Here is a 22,025-nt window from a genome sequence, read left to right as displayed (position 1 = left end):
TCATCTCTACTTCGAGCATCCTCAGTTATTTTGCTCCCCAAATAACAAAACTCGTTTACTACTTTAAGTGCGTCATTTCCTAATCTAATTCCCTCGGCATCACCTGATTTAATTCGACTACATTCCATTATCCTCTTTTTGCTTTTGTTGATGTTCATCTTATATCCTCCTTTCAAGACACTGTCCACTCCGTTGAGTTGGTGTTTCAGGCCCTTTGCTGTCTCTGACAATTTAAAATGTCATGGGCAAACCTCAAAGTTTTCATTTCTTGCACTTGGACTTTAATTCGCACTCCATTTTTTTTCTTTTCTGTTCTTTACTGCTTGCTTAGTATTCAGATTGAATAACATCGGGGATAGGCTACAACCCTGTCTCTACTTTCTCTACCACTGCTTCCCTTTCGTGCCCCTCAACTCTTATAGCTGCCATCTGGTTTCTGTGCAAACTGTAAATAGCTTTTCACTCCCTGTGTTTTACTCCTGCCACCTTCAGAATTTGAAAGAGAGTATTCTAGTCAACATTGTCAAACGCTTCCTCTAAGTCTACAAATGCTATAAACGTACGTTTGACTTTTCTTAATCTATCTTCTAATAGATGTCGTAGGGTCAGTATTGCCTCGCGTGTTCCCACATCTCTCCGGAATCCAAACTGTCCTTCCCCAAGGTCGGCTTCTACCAGTTTTTTCATTCGTTTTTAAAGAATTCGTGTTTTTTTGCAACCAAGATTTATTGAAATGATACGTCGGTAATTTTCACACTTGTTAACGCCTGCTTTCTTTTGGATTTGAATTATTATATTCTTGTGGAAGTCCGAAGGTATTTCGCTTGTCTTATACAGGGTGGTTCACTGATAGTGACCGGGCTAAATATCTCACGAAATAAGCATCAAACGAAAAAATTACAAAGAATGAAACTCGTCTAGCTCGAAGGGGGAAACTAGATGGCGCTATGGTTGGCCCGCTAGATGGCGCTGCCATAGGCCAAACGGATATGAACTGCGTTTTTTTTTTAAATAGGAGCCCCCATTTTTTATTACATATTCGTGTAGTACGTAAAGAAATATGAATGTTGTAGTTGGACCACTTTTTTCGCTTTATGGTAGATGGCGCTGTAATAGTCAGAAACGTATAAGTACGTGGTATCACGTAACATTCCGCCCGTGCCGACGGTATTTGCTTCGTGATACCAACTGCGGAAAAGGTCGATATCGTGTTGATGTTTGACTCCTGTTATCAAAATGCCCAACGGGCGTGTAATATGTATGCTGCTCGGTATCCCGGACATCATCCAAGTGTCCTGATCGTTCGCCGGATAGTTACGTTATTTAAGGAAACAGGAAGTGTTCAGCCACATGTAAAACGTCAACCACGAACTGCAACAAATGATGATGCCCAAGTAGGTGTTTTAGCTGCTGTCGCGGCTAATCCGCATATCAGTAGCAGACAAACTGCGCGATAATCGGGAATCTCAAAAACGTCGGTGTTGAGAATGCCACATTAACATCGATTGCACCCGTACCATATTTCTATGCACCAGGAATTGCGTGGCGACGACTTTGAACGTCATGTACAGTTCTGCCACTGGGCACAAGTGAAATTACGGGACGATGACAGATTTTTTGCACGCGTTCTATTTGGCGACGAAGCGTCATTCACCAACAGCGGTAACGTAAACCGGCATTATATGCATTACTGGACAACGGAAAAGCCACGATGGCTGCGACAAGTGGAACATCAGCGACGTTGGCGGGTTAATGTATGGTGCGGCATTATGGGAGGAAGGATAATTGGCCCCCATTTTATCGATGGCAGTCTAAATGGTGGAATATATGCTGATTTCCTGCGTAATGTTCTACCGTTGTTACTACAAAAAATGGTTCAAATGGCTCTGAGCACTATGGGACTTAACATCTATGGGCATCAGTCCCCTAGAACTTAGAACTACTTAAACCTAACTAACCTAAGGACAGCACACAACACTCAGCCATCACGAGGCAGAGAAAATCCCTGACCCCGCCGGGAATCGAACCCGGGCGTTGGAAGCGAGAACGCTACCGCACGACCACGAGATGCGGGCGTTGTTATTACAAGATGTTTCACTGCATGGCAGAATGGCGATGTACTTCCAACATGATGGATGTCCGGCACATAGCTCGCGTGCGGTTTAAGCTGTATTGAATCGCATATTTCATGACAGGTGGATTGGTCGTCGAACCACCATACCATGGTCCTCACGTTCACCAGATCTGACGTCCCCGGATTTCTTTCTGTGGGGAAAGTTGAAGGATATTTGCTATCATGATCCACTGACAACGCCTGACAACATGTGTCAGCGCTTTGTCAATGCATGTGCGAACATTACGGAAGGCGAACTACTCGCTATTGAGAGGAATGTCGTTACACGTATTGGAAAATGCATTGAGGTTGACGGACATAATTTTGAGCATTTATTGCATTAATGTGGTATTTACAGGTAATCACGCTGTAACAGCACGTGTTCTCTGAAATGATAAGTTTACAAAGGTACATGTATCGCATTGGAACAACCGAAATAAAATGTTCAAATGTACCTACGTTCTGTATTTTAATTTTAAAAAAACCTACCTGTTACTAACTGTTCTTCTAAAATTGTGAGCCATATGTTTGTGACAATTACAGCGCCATCTGTCACAAAGCGAAAAAAGTGGTCCAACTAAAATATTCATATTTCTTTACGTACTACACGAATATGTAATAAAAAATTGGGGTTCCTATTTTTAAAAAAACGCAGTTGATATCCGTTTGACCTGTGGCAGCGCCATCTAGCGGGCAAACCATAGCGCCATCTGGTTTCCCCCTTCAAGTGAGACAAGTTTCATTCTTTGTAGTTTCTTCGTTTGACGCTTATTTCGTGAGATATTTGGCCTGGTCACGGTCAATGGTCCACCCTGTACATGTTGCTCACCAGATGGAAGAGATTTGTCATGGCTGGATTAATGTAAAGAGTAACGATCTTCCAGCAGATCCTTGGGTTACTCCCCAGATTGCTTTTACGTCTGTCAGTATCGCCCCGCGATTTAGGAATCCCAGCGGCCAGGACACACACCGTACCCTCCGCCGGCGAGAGCCGCCGGTGAGCAACTGCCCGCCCGCAGTCCCTGCCTCAAGGTCAGCCGGCTGCATGAGGCCCCCTTGTTCGTTTTGGCGCCGCCTCACACGGATGCCAACGTCTGAGCGGCAGCAGAAGTGCATCTCGTAGCCACCGCCCAGGCGGCCACCCCGTACCACGGAAGCGGCTGGCGTAACCCCCCGCCCCCTTTGGAGTTTCCCACCCAGCAGCCTCGAACACCCCCGGCTATAGCCGTTGCCGAAGTCTTTGGACGAGTCGCTGCCGCTCGCAGCGTGCACAGCCGGCCGCCGGGTTGGCACTGCGCATGCGCGGAGCGTTGACCGCGCTCCAGGCAGCGGAGTCCAGCGCAGCGTCCCGCGCCGACGTATCCGCCACCGCCGCCGCTGCCCGTGCCTTCTCAAGCAGGTGAGTGCGTTTGGGTTTCCTCTGCTACCGTAACACGTGGACTGCACGTGCGCACAAATGCCAACGCCTTTGCGCCAGCTGTCTTATATCGCCTCGGCGGCGAGCACGCACTATTGTGTAGCCGAAGTGCTCAATGACCTGACATAACCGGTGCAGTGGGAACGTCAGACTACAAAGGCTGCCCGACGAGCAGACCTTTAAATAAGAAAACTGGAGAGGAATTCCGCGTTATGCAAGACACGGGTTTAGTTTTGTTTTACCCAGACGTGTTGCAGTCTTTTAAGTGCTACCTTCAATGGCATTCTTGTTTACTTCCTTTCCGAAAAATTGTTACATGTTAACCTCTTCTGTAAGTTATATGAATATTGGCTCAAAATTATTTACATTTGTAAAAGGAAGCGATCATTACACGTCACATGTCTTCCATTAGTTAAGACATATCACTGAGTGAGGGAGTGTATGTTGTTCTTTTACAATGTCTTTAAAGGTATTAGTTTTCCATTACATTTAAAAATAGTACGGATACACATTTGTTTACATACCTCAAACGACGTTGTTGCTTGAGTACGACGATTGCTTTAATTCTACCACACGTTCTACAGCCTGTCATCTGCAAACAAGCGAAACGTTTTCTATGCACTGTTTGTCGTTCATTTCCGACTGAGACTCGCTATATATATCGCGTTATTTAACGTGTTACTGGTTTTTTGATGCTGCGGTGTAACTTCACTTGACTGTGCCATGTGGAAGTACTTGTTTATTTTGTTGTTGTAGTTTCTCGTCGTTACACATGCACTTGTCAGTCAAGCGCAAAGTATCTGCTGCCATTTCATATGTTGTTGTAGCTATGTTGTGTTCATTTGTTTCTTTTGGTTTTTGTTACGTTATGGCGCGTGATTTAAAGTGTTGTTGACGTTTGAGATGTTTAGCTTCGCGAGCGCGCGCGCGTGTGTGTGTGAGGGGAGGGGGGGGGGAGAGAGAGAGAGAGAGAGAGAGAGAGAGAGAGAGAGAGAGAGAGAGAGAGAGAGAGTGAGAAGGGGGCAGGGAGAGGGGGTGGGGGTGGTAGAGGGAGAGAGGGAGGGCCAGAGACGAGAAGGGGAGGGGGGCGGAGGAGTTACGGAGAGGCATGTAGAATGAGTGGTCTGGACTAAAGGTACAGATTTTGATTTTAGAGTGTGACCACGTACGGTTTGGGGGAGGTGTTATTTATACACTTCTTTTATTGTCGCAAAGACTGTTTCGTTGCACAGTGATATGCATTTATTTTCCATGTACTTCCTTTCCATGAGCTATTGATTTTCGATGTGACTATTTTCGTCTACTGTTAATTTATGGTAGAGACAGATATTGGCTGTAACAATTTTAAAATCAGTTTCTGATTTCGTGGGGTGGTGATGTCGTGGAATTAGATCACCAGCAAATGTTGATTAGGTGCTGTTATTTTCCAGTGCTCTGACATGTTCTGTATGTCTGGTTCTAAAATTCCTGCATGTTTGGCCCACGTACTACAGATAGGAGCGACTGTAAATGGGAAATGCCTTTGCGGTCGCTCCCATCTGGCACCGCGCCGAGTGTCAACTTTGTTTGCGCGAACAATTTACAGATTGACAGCAACTGAAGGTTAATTGGTGTATACCAGAATGGCTGCATTTATCAGTGTCGATCGTATGTCTACCAACCCTGTTTTGTATTGTGTTGCTGGTTCAGTAGGCCTATGTTATAGTGTATTCTTGTGATTTTAGTATCTTGCCCACCCCGTACCTAACGAATACACACCACAGTGTAATAAAACACTCATTGCTACAATGACAGAAGTATATACATAACCTGTCGTCGTCGTCGTCCTCTCTCTCTCTCTCTCTCTCTCTCTCTCTCTCTCTCTCTCTCTCTCTCTCTCTAACACATACACGTCAACAACGCTTTCAATCACACGCCACGTCCTCTAAACAAACACGTAACGAAACAAACGAAAATCCTGCTGCTGCAACACGTGAAATGGTGGCATATACTTCGAGCTTGACGCACAAACTGTGCAAAATGCGCGTGTAACAACAAGAAATGACAATCGCAAAAAAAGTACTTTAACACTAAACAATAAAGTGAAGCAACACTGCAACATCGAAAAACAGAAAGTAGCATGCTAAATAACACGATATACATAGCGATTCTCAGTCGGGAATGGACGACAAACAGAAAATAGAAAACGTTTCACTCGTCTGTAGAAGACAAGTTGTTCTAGAATATCCGTAAACATATTGTAAATGAACAACAAACAATGGCTCAACTCAATGACGTGTGTCGCAATTGTATACTGTGTGGAAATTAATGTAAAATATGTGACACCTAATGATCGCTTCCTTTTACAAATGTAAATATTCATGTAACGTACACAAGATGTTAACATGTAACAATAATTTTTCAGAAAAGTGCTGCAACACCTCTTGGGTACAACAGAACTAAGAAGGTGTTTTTCATAACGTGGAATTCCTCTCCAATTTTTCTTAGCAAGTACAGAAAAAAGAGCTATAGTATCCAAAAGACGATTGGGCCTTTTTATCCCGAGACGAGCTCGTGTGTGTTCTGCATATTAAGCAATTTCGTTTTTTGTTTGGCTTGTAGGATGTGTATGTCCACTTCGTTTCTCGTCCAAACATGCTTTTGAAAATAAGTACCATCGTTAAGCGTTTATTATTATTATTATTTACTTTTCATGTTGACCATTGATCAGTAAGTTAGTAGTTTAAATGTCTCGATCGGAAGTGAATTGTTTGGTATTTGTGGGGCTACCTTGATGCAAATACTTTATCCCCAAAGAAGATTCAGCGATATCTCGTAATCATCAAGGCTTTTTTTTTTTAGACATACGACAAGTAGGTTGTTACACATAAGAAAAAGAAGATTTAAATATAGTTTTGATTAATTTCATGCATATATTCATATAGTACATTTTATTTATTAATTTTAAATGATAGGGTACTGTGCCTCTTACGTTTTTTCATGAGTAGTGTGACACGTTTCATGAATTTATCATCATTTTGAAGTGCTGTGCCAGTCTGTATCAAAACTAGACAGGATCACTTTGTCAGTGCTGTCCTGCCTGGCTGTTTACCAACAGTCGTCCTTGAGATGTTGTTGTTGTTGTTGTTGTGGTGGTGGTGGTGGTGGTGGTGGTGGTCTTCAGTCCAAACACTGGTTTGACGCAGCTCTCCATGCTACTCTATCCTGTGCAAGCCTCATAAATCCGAATAACTTCTGCAACCTGCGTCCTTCTGAATCTGCTTAGCGTATTCATCTCTTGGTCTTCATATACAATTTTTACCCGCCGTACTTCCCTTCCGTACCCAATAGGTGATCCCAGGATGTCTCTGAATGTGCCCTATCAACCGATATCTTCTTATGGCCATGTTGTGCCACAAATTTCTTTTTTCCCCAATTCTATTTAGGAGCTCCTCGTTAGTTATTTAATCTACCCATCTAATCTTCAGCATTCTTCTCTAGCTCTACATTTCAAAAACTTCTGTTCCCTTGTTGTCTAAAATGTTTGTCGTCCGTTTCACTTCCATACATGGCTACAAAATGGTTCAAATGGCTCTGAGCACTATGGGTACATGGCTAAACTACACAAATATAGTAGAACATCGCTAATTCAAACTCGGATGGTCCGACTGCCCGCTTAATCCGACAATCCCACTTCCGGTCTTTATGCACACAGGCCGCCGCTAGTCATGATGCTAAAAGATAAAAGTGCGTTTGATATAGCCCTTCAGTACATCGAATAAAGCTCAACGTTTACATCAACAAACATTTTGCAGATTGGGAAATGGCAAAACATCGCAGCAAAATCGAAGTTGTCGTCTGCTAAGCAAAAGAACATTACAAAATTTTTTTCGTCCTGCTTAAGAGCACAACATTTTCTATCGTGTGATTTCTCATGTTTTAAAAAGTTAAGTGCAAATCAGTTGTGTGTCAGTCCAGCACTGAAATAAGATATGTGGGGTAGTTACACTTTCACCCAGTACCTTACCGTACGATTAAAACCTATTGCACAGTACAGGCACTACTGTATGGTACAGGCATTACTGTTCATAACACTTTCGTGTAAGATATTTTAGTGTGTCGCCTTTTCTTTTCGTTTTGTTACCGTTTTAAACTGGAACAATATTTCATACAGTTATTTCCAGCTGAAAATTAAAGTTGTACTGCACTGAATTAAAAGTTATGGGTCCATAAAAGTGATCCTCTGATAATCCGATCTTTTTGTGTTCCGATCATGTTCCCGGTCCCATAGGCATTGGATTAGCGTGGTTCTACCGTGCTTTCAGAACAGACTTCCTAACACTTAAATCTATTTTCGATGTTAACAAATTTCTCTTCTTGTGGAACGGTTTTCTTGCCGTTGCCTGTCTTCATTTTATATCCTCTCTGCTTCGGCCATCATCAGTTACCTTGTTGCCTAGGTAACAAAACTCATATGCTACCTTAAGTGTGTTGTGTCTTAATGTAATTTCCTCATCACCACCTGACATATTTCGAGAACATCCCATTATTTTTTGTTGTTGTTGATAGTCATCTAATTCCACCTTTCAACATCATGTCCATTCCATTCAACTGCTCTTCCAAGTCTTTGCTGTCTCTGACAGAATTACAATGTCATCGTTAAGCTTCAAGATTTTTATTTCTTTTCCATGAACTTTAATTCTTACCTCTAATTCTTCTTTTGTTTCCTTTACTGCTTGTTCAGTATACAGATCGAACGACATCGACGATTGGTTACAGCTCTATTTCACTCCCTTCTCAACCACTATTTTCCTTTCATGCCCCTCAACTCGTATAGCTCCCATCTGGTTTCTGGACAAGTTGTAAATAGCCGCCGGCCGGAGTGGCCGAGCGGTTCTAGGTGCTACAGTCTGGAACCGCGCGACCGCTACGGTCGCAGGTTCGAATCCTGCTTCGGGCATGGATGTGTGTGATGTCCTTAGGTTGGTTAGGTTTAAGTAGTTCTAAGTTCTAGAGGACTGATGACCACAGCAGTTAAGTCCCATAGTGCTCAGAGCCATTTGAACCATTTTTGTAAATAGCATTTCGCTCCCTGTATTTTATCCCTGCTACTTTCAGAACTTCGAAGAGAGTATCACAGTCAACATTGTCAAAAGCTTTCTCTAGTCTACAAATACTATAAACGTAGATTTGCCTTAATCTATCTTCTAAGATAGGTCGTAGGGTCAATATTACCTCCCGTGTTCCTACATTTCTCTAGAATCCAAACTGATCTTCTCCCAGGTCGACTTCCACAAGTTTTTCCCATTCTCCTGTAAAGAATTCGTGATAGTATTTTGCAACCACTACTTATTAAGCTGATAGTTCGGTAATTTTCACACCTATCAGCAACTGCTTTCTTTCGAATTTTAATTATTACATTCTTCTTGAGCTGTAAGTGCATTCCACCTGCATCTTGCATACCAGGTGGAAGAGTTTTGTCATCGCTGGCTCGCCAAAGACTGACAGTAGTTTTGACTGAATGTCGTGCTTTTGGAGTCTTGTATGGACCATCTATATACTACTCCTACGTTACAGCTTTCCCTTCTTTGCTTAGCACTGCTTTTTCATCAGATCTCTTGATATTTATTGCTGATGCGTGAAAAATGAAAAAAGTAAAAGGTACTATAATGAATGTAAGCATCGAGCTAATCTAGGTAACATTTCAGATGAACGTTTTCCAATGTACAACTCAATTCTTGTGGTTTCAGAGCAACTTAAAAAAATGTAGCTCGAACAGTCCACGGGTGTACTGCCGGTTCATAGTGTCCAACGGGCACAATATTTCGGCGATCAGACATGTCGCCATCGTGCGCTGACGAACTGAGCTCCTGAGGGCGGGCGGCCGATTTAAATCCCATCCCCCCGCGGGCCGCTCTCTTCGCCGTCCGCGCCCGCGCGCCGGCGGTCGCGAAGACGTGGGCGTTGGAATCTGTCGTAGCGTCGATGTGCTTGCTACGTCCGCCCTGGTCGCCAGTTCGTACTTCTTGCTGAGAGTCTTCTTAATTACATTCAGTGCTGGGTCCCAAGCCGTGCTGAGATTGTAGCTGCAGGCTCGGTTGATAATATCTCCCCTGGTGCGAATTTCGATAGCCTCCCTTATAACGCTGTCCCAATATTTAGAGGTCTGAGCCAGGATCTTGGTACGCTCATAATCCATATCGTGTTTCTCGGACAAACAGTGCTCCGCTACCGCCGACTTATTTGGATATTTCAGTCAAGTATGCCTTCGATGCTCTCGGCAACGACCTTCGATGGTGCGTACTGTTTGTCCGATATAAGTCTTCCCACACTCACAGGGAATTTGGTATATGCCGGCCTTCCTCAAACCGAGGTCATCTTTCACACTTCCCAGTAATGCCCGTGTTTTATTGGGCGGGCAAAAGACGGTTTTAACTCGGTGTTTCTTTAATATACGGCAGATTTTCCCCGATAGTGCGCCACTGTACGGAATAAAGGCAGTGGCTACCTCTTCTTCCGTGACTTCATCCGTCTCCACAGGTTGTGGCTCACCATCACAGATGCAGCTAAAATGTTCTCAATGTTATACTGACATCACATGTCTATGTAAATAAGGGCCAGGTCTATCTCTCAGAAACAGTAAAGTGCTGCAGAAATACTTAACAATCGCTTTTGTAGGAGCTTTTGTGATGTCTCAGCTTATGTACATTGAAATTCTTGCCCTAACAGGAACTGTTTACGAAAATAGCCTGGAATAACACCGATTGTATACTCGCTGATGGTCCTGACGAGGCACCTTGACCGTCACGTGTTACCCTTGCAGGAAATCGCCGAGTCCTGCTTACGTCTTATAAACAGCAAACATTCTCACCACTATGTAGAGGATCCTATGTCCCATTGCAAAGGATGCCTTGTGAACAAATGGAGCATTCTATTCGGCTCTTACCCACCAAACTGCTGCTGCTGCCACTGCCAGTGCGGGGGCACTGTCCGCCATTTTTTTCCCCTGCAGATGAGAATTTCAGCGACAAAAGTATTTTGTGTAGATCGCCATATTACACTGACAGTTAAACCCTACAAAACTGGTCTACAAAGTGCGACAATAAAGTAATGAGACTGATTTTCTTTGCATGATGCGCCAACCCTGCAGGCTTGCATAGGCACAGTATCTTTGACCTTGGTCTATAAGCTGCTTCTAGTCCAATCGGCACATCGATGCAACTGCTCAGTCGTGAGTTGTGCTGTAATATGTTAACACGTGTTTGTGACTCTCTCACGGAAATGGAGCCGCATAATATTGCGAAATGGTATGCCATTTCTTTTTGCGTTAAATATGGTGAAAACGCAGCGACAACTTCAGAAGACTTTTGGAGAGGAGGTTATGTCAAGAGCTCAAGTTTTTCGTTGGCATAAAATTTTTAGTGAAGGCGGAACGAATATTGAAGATGAATACCGTAGTGGACGATCATCAATTTCTCAGACGTATGTCAACTTGGTCAGGGTGCGTGAACTCATACAATCTGATCGAAGATTATCCGTGAAAATGATTGCAAAAGAACTGAACATCAATTGAGAAACGGTTCGTCTAGTAACAACATTGCTGATAAATGGATTCTGCATCACGATAATGCGCCATCCCATACTGCTGTCAGTACAGCAATTTTTAACCTCAAAACAAATTTCAGTACTACCACAGCCACCTAATTCACCAGATTTCGCTCTGTGCGACTTTTTTTTCTATTTCCAAGAGTCAAAACGGCGGTCAAGGGACACCATTTTCAAACAACACAAGATGTCCAAAAAGCTGTGACGAGGGTCTTTGAGGATATTACAGAGGATGAGTTCCAGAAATGTTACCTTGAATGGCAGAAGCGCTGGAAAAAGTGTGTGCGATCAGAAGGGAACTGCTTTGAAGGAGACAACACTAAACTTGACTAAAACGGTAAGCAACTTTTTTTTTCATATCAGTTTCATTCATTTATTGTCGCACCTCGTACAGATCGTCATATACGGAAAGACACTTGCTCAATTACTTTGTTCTGCCACTTAGGATGGAAGCTTGAATATTACAGCGTGAAACCAATCTTCACGTACCATATCGATGTAGTAAACAAATAATTCGTATCCTACGCCATATAAGTCACCTCTTCTCCAGCGTCCATATTAGCTATCGAACGCCAGACACTCATACATATATCGCGAAGACATGAACTGTATATACTCCCCTCAGCACTAGATATTTCCCGCTAGGTCGGGCAGTCATCCTTTGTAGCCGACCGTTACAAGCCATCCACCCGCGATGCCTGACCAGAGCGCCCTCAGTGGACCAAAGTCACTTCCGAACTGTTGTACAAAGTCGGGCTAATTTTCCCCTTGGTACAAAGGCGTTACTGTTTCTGGCCCCGACCTGCTTTCTTGCTTTCTACACCCATCTCCAGACTCTGGGATTACAAGAAAATATGTAATTTCACATGGTTTGCCAGAACATCATACCATTTTCGCGATGCTTCTCGATGTCCAGCACATAGCAATATCGCTTGCGTAGCAGTATTGCTTGCGCAGTATAATTCCGAAGATATAGACTGGAAATTATTTCTCTAGAAACCTGACACTTTAGCGAGGTGGAGCGTGATGTAAACTACTGAAAAACTTATCTCGTCTGCAAAGACCTTTGCGTGAAAATTCGAAAGAAATAGAGGAAACTGATATTTCCGCTCTCGAATACCGATGTCAGTGATATAAGAGATTCCAAATCATCCATATAATTTACAAAGACAACTGAGGTGTTTCTCTTGCCTCGAGAACCAGCAAACGTGTCCTCCACCTGTCTTTCACCTGCTAGATGCACACACCACAATCGATGTTCTCTCAACTAAATAAATGCACGAACTGTGCAGAAGCAGTCAACCGGACAGTTTAAATGGGAGGGAATAATGGTCCAGCGCAAACACACGTCCATATTGAATCTTCTCAAATTTCCATGCGATCACGAAAGCATTCCAAAACATACTACATAGTAGTTCGCTAGTCGGCTGTCTAGAGAATGACACATTTAAGTCACCTACATTCCTACATCCCAACAGGCCATTTCGTTTGGACAGCTCCTGCTGTTAGTGGGAAACGTGAATCATTCCCGCCACAGGCCACAGCCGGCGCGCCACGAACTCCTAGACAGAATCGTCCTAGGAAACCAGCCACATACATATTTGATCGCTATATTTACAATTAAATGTTACGATTGCAGTCCCAACTGAATGACATTAGACAATGCGCGAAGTGTCGGAAATACACCCTGCTGACGGCTGTGGCTCTGGAAATACAAATATCTGTAACATTCTTATGACTTGACATACTCTTCCCTTTACTATCACAGCATTCCACGTCAAATCCATACCTTCCTTATGACTGGACATAGTCATTCCCTTTGCACATGTCGGAACACAAACACGTACTTTACAGGCCTGATGCTCAAGGCGGACCTATCACACATCCCCTATAACTACAGGGTGTCCAGAAAAGGGCTCCCTGATTTCAAAATTAAATATCTCGAAAACAAAGATCGATAGAGGAATGCAGTAAACGGTTTGTTTATTGTGAAAGCTGTAAGAAGTTTATACAGCAGTTTGAAATAATAGTTACAAAAGCTGCTAACAGATGGCGCAGTACGCTGTACAGCTCATATCAGCATACATAAGTTAAATAATCGTATGAAAACAATCTTTGCAAACAATCACATCACAAATGTTTTCAAAATGTTCACCATTGGCACTACAGAGGTGGCGCAAACGAAAAATGAAATTCGCCATCACATTTCGTAGTATCTCAACCGAAATGGATTCACATGCCACAGAGATCGCCGATTCAAGCTCTTCCAGCGTGGCTGGATGCTTCGGGTAGACCATGTCTTTCACTGTGCCCCACAAAAAAAAAGTCACAGGGAGTCAAATCCGGCGAATATGGAGGCCAATCCATGCCTGCACCAGTAAATTTGGGATATTCCAAAGCAATGACTCGATTCCCGAAGTATTCCTCAAGAAAGCGAACCCTTGTTCGGTCCGATGTGGTCGGGCTCCATCTTGCATAACCATTCAGTACATGGTCGATCCTCTAACGCTTGCTGCGTGGCGACAAATTGTTCCAAAATTGCAACGTAACGTGCGCCAGTGACCGTTTCTCGAATGAAAAAAGGGCCAATAATGCCTCTGCTGCATACTGCAGCCCACACAGTAACTTTAGGAGAATACAGGGGTTTCGCGTCACACCAATATGGCTTTTCGGAACCCCAAAATCGCCATTTCTGCTTATTCACGTATCCATTCAGGTGGAAGTGTGCTTCATCTGTAAACCAGATGCAGTCAACATCAAATCCTTCACTATCAATCATTGTGAGCATCTGATTAGCAAAGGCAACCCTTTGTTGCACAGCTCGTACGGGTATGGCCTGGTGCGTTTGAATTTTGAATGGAAACATGTGTAGGCTCTTTCTCAGTATTTTCTGCGTGCTGGAACGCTTCAAACCAGTCTCAGATGCACTTCTACGGACGGATGACATTGGATTTCGCTGAATAATTCCAGAAACTGTGGCGATATTTTCAGGCGTAACTGCGGTTTGCTTGCGGCCAACATGCCCCACTAGATCATCAGTTACGCTGCCTGTTCGTTGAAATTTTGCGAAGAGCGTACGTATGGTTTTCGCATCGGGTCCTTTTGGAACATTAAATCGTGCTTGAAAACATCGCCTTGTTGCCGTAGGACTCTCTTCTAACCTGTGGTACTCTAGCATCAGAAAAACGCGTTGTTCAATGGAGTACATGGTTTTAATCTCTTCCCTCGGTACGCTAAGCTCCTTTCACGTTTCAATAGTGGAACTGATCGCTCTGGGCTTCGTATCACTATTTATACTAGGCATTACGTATGGCGATTACAGCGCCATCTGTTAGCAGCTTTTGTAACTATTATTTCAAACTGCTGTATAAACTTCTTACAGCTTTCACAATAAACATACTGTTTACTGCGTTCCTCTATCGATCATTGTTTTCGAGATATTTAATTTTGAAATCAATATAATACTCTCCCAATAACAGATTGCTAGCGATTTGGCGTAATCGTCTTACAAACCACCAGATGTTAAAAAACACTATTGCAACAACTACACTGTGTTACTGTGATAAGCGGTCTTGGTTCTACAGGTGCACACAAGTATCCATGTTAAAGGCCATACTGGCGTTATAAATCAAGGTATGGCATTACCTACGAATGAAGTGGTTTTTCCCAGACAAATACCGTGACACTGAATACAGACGGTGACCGCCAAAGTGTATATGATCAGTGCGGTGCGGTTACACGTCGCCGACGGTAAACTTCGTAATAAAATTACCGAATTTGGGAAGTGGTTCAGCTAAGGGACTTGGTATTTGCAACTCCCTCATGCCGCCGCTAGATATTTCTTCAGTATTTATAACGCATTCTCTCTTGATGTCATGTCAGAGGTTTGGTGATATATCCACTGAGTTATAGGCGATGGTTGATTGAGAAGGATCACAAACAGTGATTGAGGTAGTAAAAAATGTTCTCTAGCTTTTCAGATCTCTAGTACTAAGTTTACCAGTAGAAATGTTGTCAATGATTTGGAATCGAGTCTTTCCATTCAACCACATACTTGCATTTTATCCGATGCAGAAGTCCTTTAATAATTACAGCCACTAGTGAATCATATTTCTGCCACTTTCATATCTAGAAACGAGTCACCTTCTTCGAACCTGTCTGCTATAGTGAAATTTTAGATAGTCCCTATGCCTCTTGTAGCTGCTGCCATTTCTGCAGCTTTGCGCATGTGATCGTTCCAATTTAAGCCGGGACTGAGCAGAAGTCGGAGAGAGCTGTATCTACCAACTTCTGCAATCCGTGTAGAAACAGAGTGACCTGAATCAGTGTGACAGAACCGTGTTTTGACCATTTGTTGGAATTGGGAACATGTTGTCATAGGTCTGCCAACAGTGTGCTCCCCAATCGACCTATTTTCCCGCCAAAATTTGAACTTCCCACCATGACATCACAACATTGCCATATTTATCGCCACCATCTTGAATCAATTTGGCAAGAATGCAACGTGAGGCTGTATGAACTTTGACCTAGTACTACCATCTCTGTAGAATTGCTCGTGCATTATGAGCCTGATCATGACAATTTTTTGTCGAACATCTTCACAGGCGATGGAACATAGGTTCATCACTTCGAACGGGATTTAAACAAGAAAGCCATGGAGTGGCAGTATACTGTATCTCTCCATTCAAGTAGTTCAGAGCCTCATCCTCATCAGGTAAAGTCATTGTGATGGTCTTCTGGGACTCTGGAAGCTTTACTCTGTTTCATGTCGTCTGTCACACTGCAATGATCAACTCTGAACTATATTGTGCTATGCTCAGGAAATGCGTCGCCGCAAAAATGGAAACAGACTCCTTCTCCATGACAGCACAAGGCCTCAAACATGTTTGTGCACCTGAGAGGAGCAAACCTTCATTGGACTGCTCTTCCTCATCCAACCTAGAACCTGAAACTCGCAACTTCCGACTTCTATCACTTTGGCCCAATGAAGGATGCATTTTATTGTGCCTCACTGTTTAGAGGCACAAAACGCGTGGGTGTTTTCAGCTCGTTACTAAATGCAAATAAGTAGGAGGTCGAGTTGATAGGAGCTGAAGGAGTCCAGGTTGCATAATATGCGGTACGGCACACTGAGAAGGATTATTATTCAAGAAACACATAGTACAATGAAACTACTTATCTTCAGTAGTTTGTAGGACTGCAGCTGCGGCTATGAACTGACAATCTCGTAACATGGAATACCATGAACTAATACAACATTTTCTCAGCCTGATGGGCCCTCCTCAGAGAATCAATGCAAACACTGCAGAACTGGCTGAGGGCCGATTATGAAAGTGCGTCTGCCTAGATTGAAATCTAGCTAAGAAGTGAGCGAGGCACACTCCAGGTCCGTCGAGCTGCACAGCCCGCTAGAGTGCGCTGTGCTTGGCAGACGACGGACTGCCAACCTTGTGCTGGCGCGGCGTTGTAGTAGTATCTGTGGCAATGTTACTACAGTCTCTGGGGACGTTAACTGGTGCAGCAAGACGTTGGCTCTGGCATCGATAAGTAGAGTGGTCCCAAGCGAGCATACAAGTCCTCCCAGTAAGGTGACGTAAGGCGGTCGCACTGAACGGAGATTATCTAGAAAAATAGGTTATTGTAGCCAAAAGAGTGGGAAATAACATGATGTATTGGAATCTTCAATAAAACCAACTTGCTTTCAGAAAAAAATTTGTTGCGTTAATTATAAACGCACGTTGTAATATCCTTAAATTCGTGTTTCATCACGTAATATGGCACGTTTTCAGTAGTAATGCAAACATGTTGACTCCATGTAGTGACTCGCGAGCAGTTTGCATTCGCCACTGCTTTCTTTGAAATTCAGCAATTTTGGAACAAATTTTGCTGTCACACGTTTCATACGCAAAAGAGCCGACAGTTGATATGACAGAATCATCAGCGACTTCTATGATTGTGATGCGCTAATCGTGTGTTATCATTACTTCCACTGTTTCCACGATTTCATTGGTTGATAATGTGCTGGGAAGCCCATGGGGCCTCGCCATCTTCAACGTCTCCACATCCCACTTCGGGAGGACGACGGCTCAATCCCGTCTCTGGCCATCCTGATTTAGGTTTTCCGTGATTTCCCTAAATCGTTTCCGCCAAATGCCGGGATGGTTCCTTTGAAAGGGCACGGCCGATTTCCTTCCCAATCCTTCCCTAACCCGAGCTTGTGCTCCGTCTCTAATGACCTCGTTGTCGACGGGACGTTAAACACTAACCACCACCACATCCTACTTCGAATCGCTTAGACCACTCGCAAACCATGTTTTACTCATAGCAGAAGCAACAAAAGCGATATTTCACGTTCATAAAACTTTGCTCCACTTCTTATGGCAAAATTTAATACAAATTTTCTGGTACATTTTTATGCAAAGTAAATAAGACACATGTCACCGTTTTAATACCTAACAACAGATTACACAACCGAAACAGCTAAATTGTACAGATACTTTTCAGGCATGTTTACCAACACAACAATTAAAAAGTTCGTGAATCGGATTAATACAACACGCCAGATTACAAAATTCCCGTTACATTTAGAACACACTTCGTACTCAGCGTTATGGACAGAGGCTATCAGGTTGATTTTCATTTTCTAGCTTTACGAAACGTTTTTGATTCGGTATCACATCGGCGCATTCTAAAGAAAATATATTCTTATGGCATATTAAATCGTTTTGTGGATGATTTGAAAATTTCCTCACAGGCATGATAGCACTCTATCCTGGAGAAGAAAGACATCTACGGATACCTAAGTAATATTTAATGTCCCCCTGGGAAGTGTAATAATACCGTTATTACTGTTCATAGTAAGGGGCCAAGTTCCTTGAGACGCAGAAACTGTTGGGCATTGTCGTGTGAACAATGCAAGTTTCTACGATTAGAGCGCGCATTTGGTTTTAAGAGTTGAATGTAGCGCATAGAGTCGGGAAAGTGAGACAGATGGTCTAGTCTCAAGGAGCATAGGCAGATACGTGAATGGAATAAAGTTATATCGAATACTAGTGACTATTTTAGTGAGGTACGCCGGGTGGACAAAAACATGGAAACTCAAAACACACAACACGTTATTATTCCTAATACGGTACAGGGTGGCGTTCAAAACAACTTCCAGTCGCCTTGGAAAGGATAAGTACAGGTCCTATATGGTTTTGTGGGGAATCGTATACCATCCTACCCTCAAAATAGTGGCGAGTTGAGGATGGGGATGGATAGCGATCACGCACCCTTCCCTCTAGAATAGACCACGAAGACTTAATAATATTGAGATCTGGTGACTGTGGCAGCCAGGGAGGATGCGACAATTCATCCTCCCTCTCACGAAACCAAACCTGGGCGATGCATACCAGTTTGTTTATAAGCGCGAGTATTGAATTGAAAATATTACTCAGTTAGTATTGAACTACAAATACAGAAAATAGTTTAAATCTTTGCAGAATTGTATAGATTCTTTGAAAACTGAGCTCTTTACCACAATACAAGAATCTTTTAACAATTATGTTCTGGATATTATGTCGACAATGCGGTGAAAATGGTACGAGGTCGACGGTGCCTGTGTGAACTGGAGCCCCATCGTCATGCAACACAGCACCACCAATGGGAAACAAATACTGTACATGAGATGGATCTGATGAGCCAAAATGGTCACATAATCCTTGGCTATAACGCGACCTCGCCGAGTAACCATGGGTCCATGGAGTACTACGATATGGCTGCCCAATTCATTAGATAATAAATTAGAGGCTACCGGGATTTTCTGTGACCTATCAAAAGCCTTTGACTGTTTGAACCACACCTTTGTCTTAAATAAGACTACTGGCCATTAAAATTGCTACACCACGAAGATGACGTGCTACAGACGCGAAATTTAACCGACAGGAAGAAGATGCTGTGATATGCAAATGATTAGCTTTTCAGAGCATTCACACAAGGTTGGCGCCGCTGGCGACACCTACAACGTGCTGCCATGAGGAAAGTTTCCAACCGATTTTCCATACACAAACAGCAGTTGACCGGCGTTGCCTGGTGAAACGTTGTTGTGATATCTCGTGTAAGGAAGAGAAATGCGTACCATCACGTTTCCGACTTTGATAAAGGTCGGATTGGAGCCTATCGCGATTGCGGTTTATCGTATCGCGACATTGCTGCTCGCATTGGTCGAGATCCAATGACTGTTAGCAGAATATGGAATCGATGGGTTCAGGAGGGTAATACGGAACGCCGTGCTAGATCCCAACGGCCTCGTATCACTAGCACTCGAGATGACAGGCATCTTATCCGCATGGCTGTAACGGATCTTGCAGCCACGTCTCGATCCCTGAGTCAACAGATGGGGACGTTTGCAAGACAACAACCATCTTCACGAACAGTTCGACGACATTTGCTGCAGCATGGACTATCAGCTCGGAGACCATGGCTGCGGTTACGCTTGACGCTGCATCACAGACAGGAGCGTCTGCGATGGTGTACTCAACGACGAACCTGGGTGCACGAATGGCAAAACGTCATTTTTTGGATGAATCCAGGTTCTGTTTACAGCATCGTGATGGTCACATCCGTGTTTGGCGACATCGCGGTGAATGCACATGGGAAGCTTGTATTCGTCATCGCCATACTGGCGCATCAACCAGCGTGATGGTATGGGGTGCCATTGGTTACACGTCTCGGTCACCTTATCTACATCTACATACATATTCCGCAATCCACCATACGGTGCGTGGCAGAGGGTACCTCGTACCACAAGTAGCATCTTCTCTCTCTGTTCCACACCCAAACAGAACGAGGGAAAAATGAATGCCTATATGCCTCTGTACGAGCCCTAATCTCTCTTATCTTATCTTTGTGGTCTTTCTGCGAAATATAAGTTGGCGGCAGTAAAATTGTCCTGCAGTCAGCCTCAAATGCTGGTTCTCTGAATTTCCTCAGTAGCGATTCACGAAAAGAACGCCTCCTTTCCTCTAGAGACTCCCACCCAAGTTCCTGAAGCATTTCCGTAACACTCGCATGATGATCAAACCTACCAGTAACAAATCAAGCAGCCCGCCTCTGAATTGCTTCTATGTCCTCCCTCAATCCGACGTGATAGGGATCCAAAACGCTAGAGCAGTACTCAAGAATAGGTCATATTAGTGTTCGCATTGGCGGCACTTTGAACTGTGGACGTTAGATTTCAGATGTGTTACGACCCGTGGCTTTACTCTTCATTCAATCCCTGCGAAACCCTACATTTCAGCAGGATAATGAACGACCGCATGTTGCATGTCCAGTGCGGTCCTTTCTGAATACAGAAAATGTTCGACTGCTGCCCTGGCCAGCACGTTCTCCAGATCTCTCACCAATTGAAAACCTCTGGTCAATGGTGGCCGAACAACTGGCTCATCACAATACGCCAGTCACCACTCTTGATGAACCGTGGTATCGTGTAGAAACTGCATGGGCAGCTGTACCTCTACACGCCATCCAAGCTCTGTTTGACTCAATGCCCAGGCGTATCAAGGCCGTTTCTACGCCCAGAGGTGGTTGTTCTGGGTACTGATTTCTCAGGATCTATACACCCAAATTGCGTGAAAATGTAATAACATGTCAGTTCTAGCGTAATATATTTGTCCAATGAATACACGTTTATCATCTGCATTTCTTCTTGGTGTAGCAATTTTAATGGCCAGTAGTGTAGATTATTACGGTGTCACCGGTGGTGCTGCGAAATGGTTTGGGTTTTATCTAAAGGGTGTTGTTGCGAAATACCTGTGCAGTAAGCAGCCAGTCTTCATCTGATTGGGAATTAATTACGTGTGATGTTCCTCAAGGTTTCATCTTGGGTCCATTGCTTTCCCTTGTGTACATTATTGACCTCTTGTCTGTTACATTGCCAGATGCTCAGTTTGTTTTGTTCACAGATGATACAAACCTTGCAATAAGTAGCAAGTCAATTACAGATTTAGAAAGGGGTACTAATCAAATTTTCACTAACACTTATAAAATGGGTTAAGCTAATTCACTGTCATTAAACTTTAAAAGACCCACTGGATGCAGTTCAGAACGTGTAAGAGACTTCCTTCCAACATAAATATAACATATGAAGACATGCAGATCGAGGAGGTTGACAGTGTTAAATTTCTGGGATTACAACTCGATAATAAATTCAGTTGGTAAGGGCATACCACAGAATTACTTAAGCGCCTAAACAAGTCTGTATTTGCAGTGAGAATGAGGTCAGATGTAGGAGATATAAATATATAAAAGTGGCATAGTTTCTTACTTTCATTCTATTATGTCATACGTATTCATATTCTGGGGTAACTCATCAAACCGAGCAAAAGTTTTTAGTGTACAAAAGCTTGTAGTAAGAATCATTTGTGGTGTAAATTCAAGAACATCATGTGGAAACCTGTTCAAGAAACTTTGTACTGTAACCACTGCTTCTCAGTATATATATTCCGTAATGAAATTAATTGCAAGTAATATATCTCTATTTCCAACCAATAGCTCAATACATAGCGTCAATACTAGGAATAAGAACAATCTACATAAAGACCTCAAATCACCTACCTTGGTCCAAAAAGGGGTCCAATATTCAGGTACACACATTTTCAATAAATTGCCATCAACCATTAAAAACTTGGTTTCAGATAAAGCACAGTTAAAACATAATTCGAAAGACTTTTTGATAGGCAACTCCATCTACTCTATAGATGAATATCTCATCAGGGGCTGTTAGGCTAGCTTAAGTAAAAGTGTCTGTTAAATTTCAGTTTTGACAGCACTTTGCCCCAACAGTCAGTATTAGGTATTTTGTGTATGATAAGTTTATTAATAGTGCTTAACAATGTTTCATTCTGACAGCGTATTAATTCTGTAAATATT

The 22,025-nt window shown here is 43.2% G+C and overlaps 1 protein-coding gene across 1 annotated transcript in view; it reads left to right on the top strand.

Moving 5' to 3' along the window:
• Window positions 1–3,361: 3,361 nt before the first annotated feature.
• Window positions 3,362–22,025, top strand: part of LOC126452257 (uncharacterized) — a 111,826-nt gene continuing 93,162 nt past the window's right edge. The window contains exon 1 of the mRNA XM_050091049.1: window positions 3,362–3,512. Within this exon, the coding sequence (XP_049947006.1) occupies window positions 3,412–3,512 (101 nt within the window). The 5' untranslated portion in view covers window positions 3,362–3,411. The remainder of the gene's footprint in view (window positions 3,513–22,025) is intronic.

This window comes from Schistocerca serialis, unplaced genomic scaffold, assembly GCF_023864345.2.
Source record: "Schistocerca serialis cubense isolate TAMUIC-IGC-003099 unplaced genomic scaffold, iqSchSeri2.2 HiC_scaffold_843, whole genome shotgun sequence".
Classification (NCBI taxonomy): domain Eukaryota; kingdom Metazoa; phylum Arthropoda; class Insecta; order Orthoptera; family Acrididae; genus Schistocerca; species Schistocerca serialis.
This window is presented reverse-complemented; position numbering and strand designations above follow the sequence as displayed.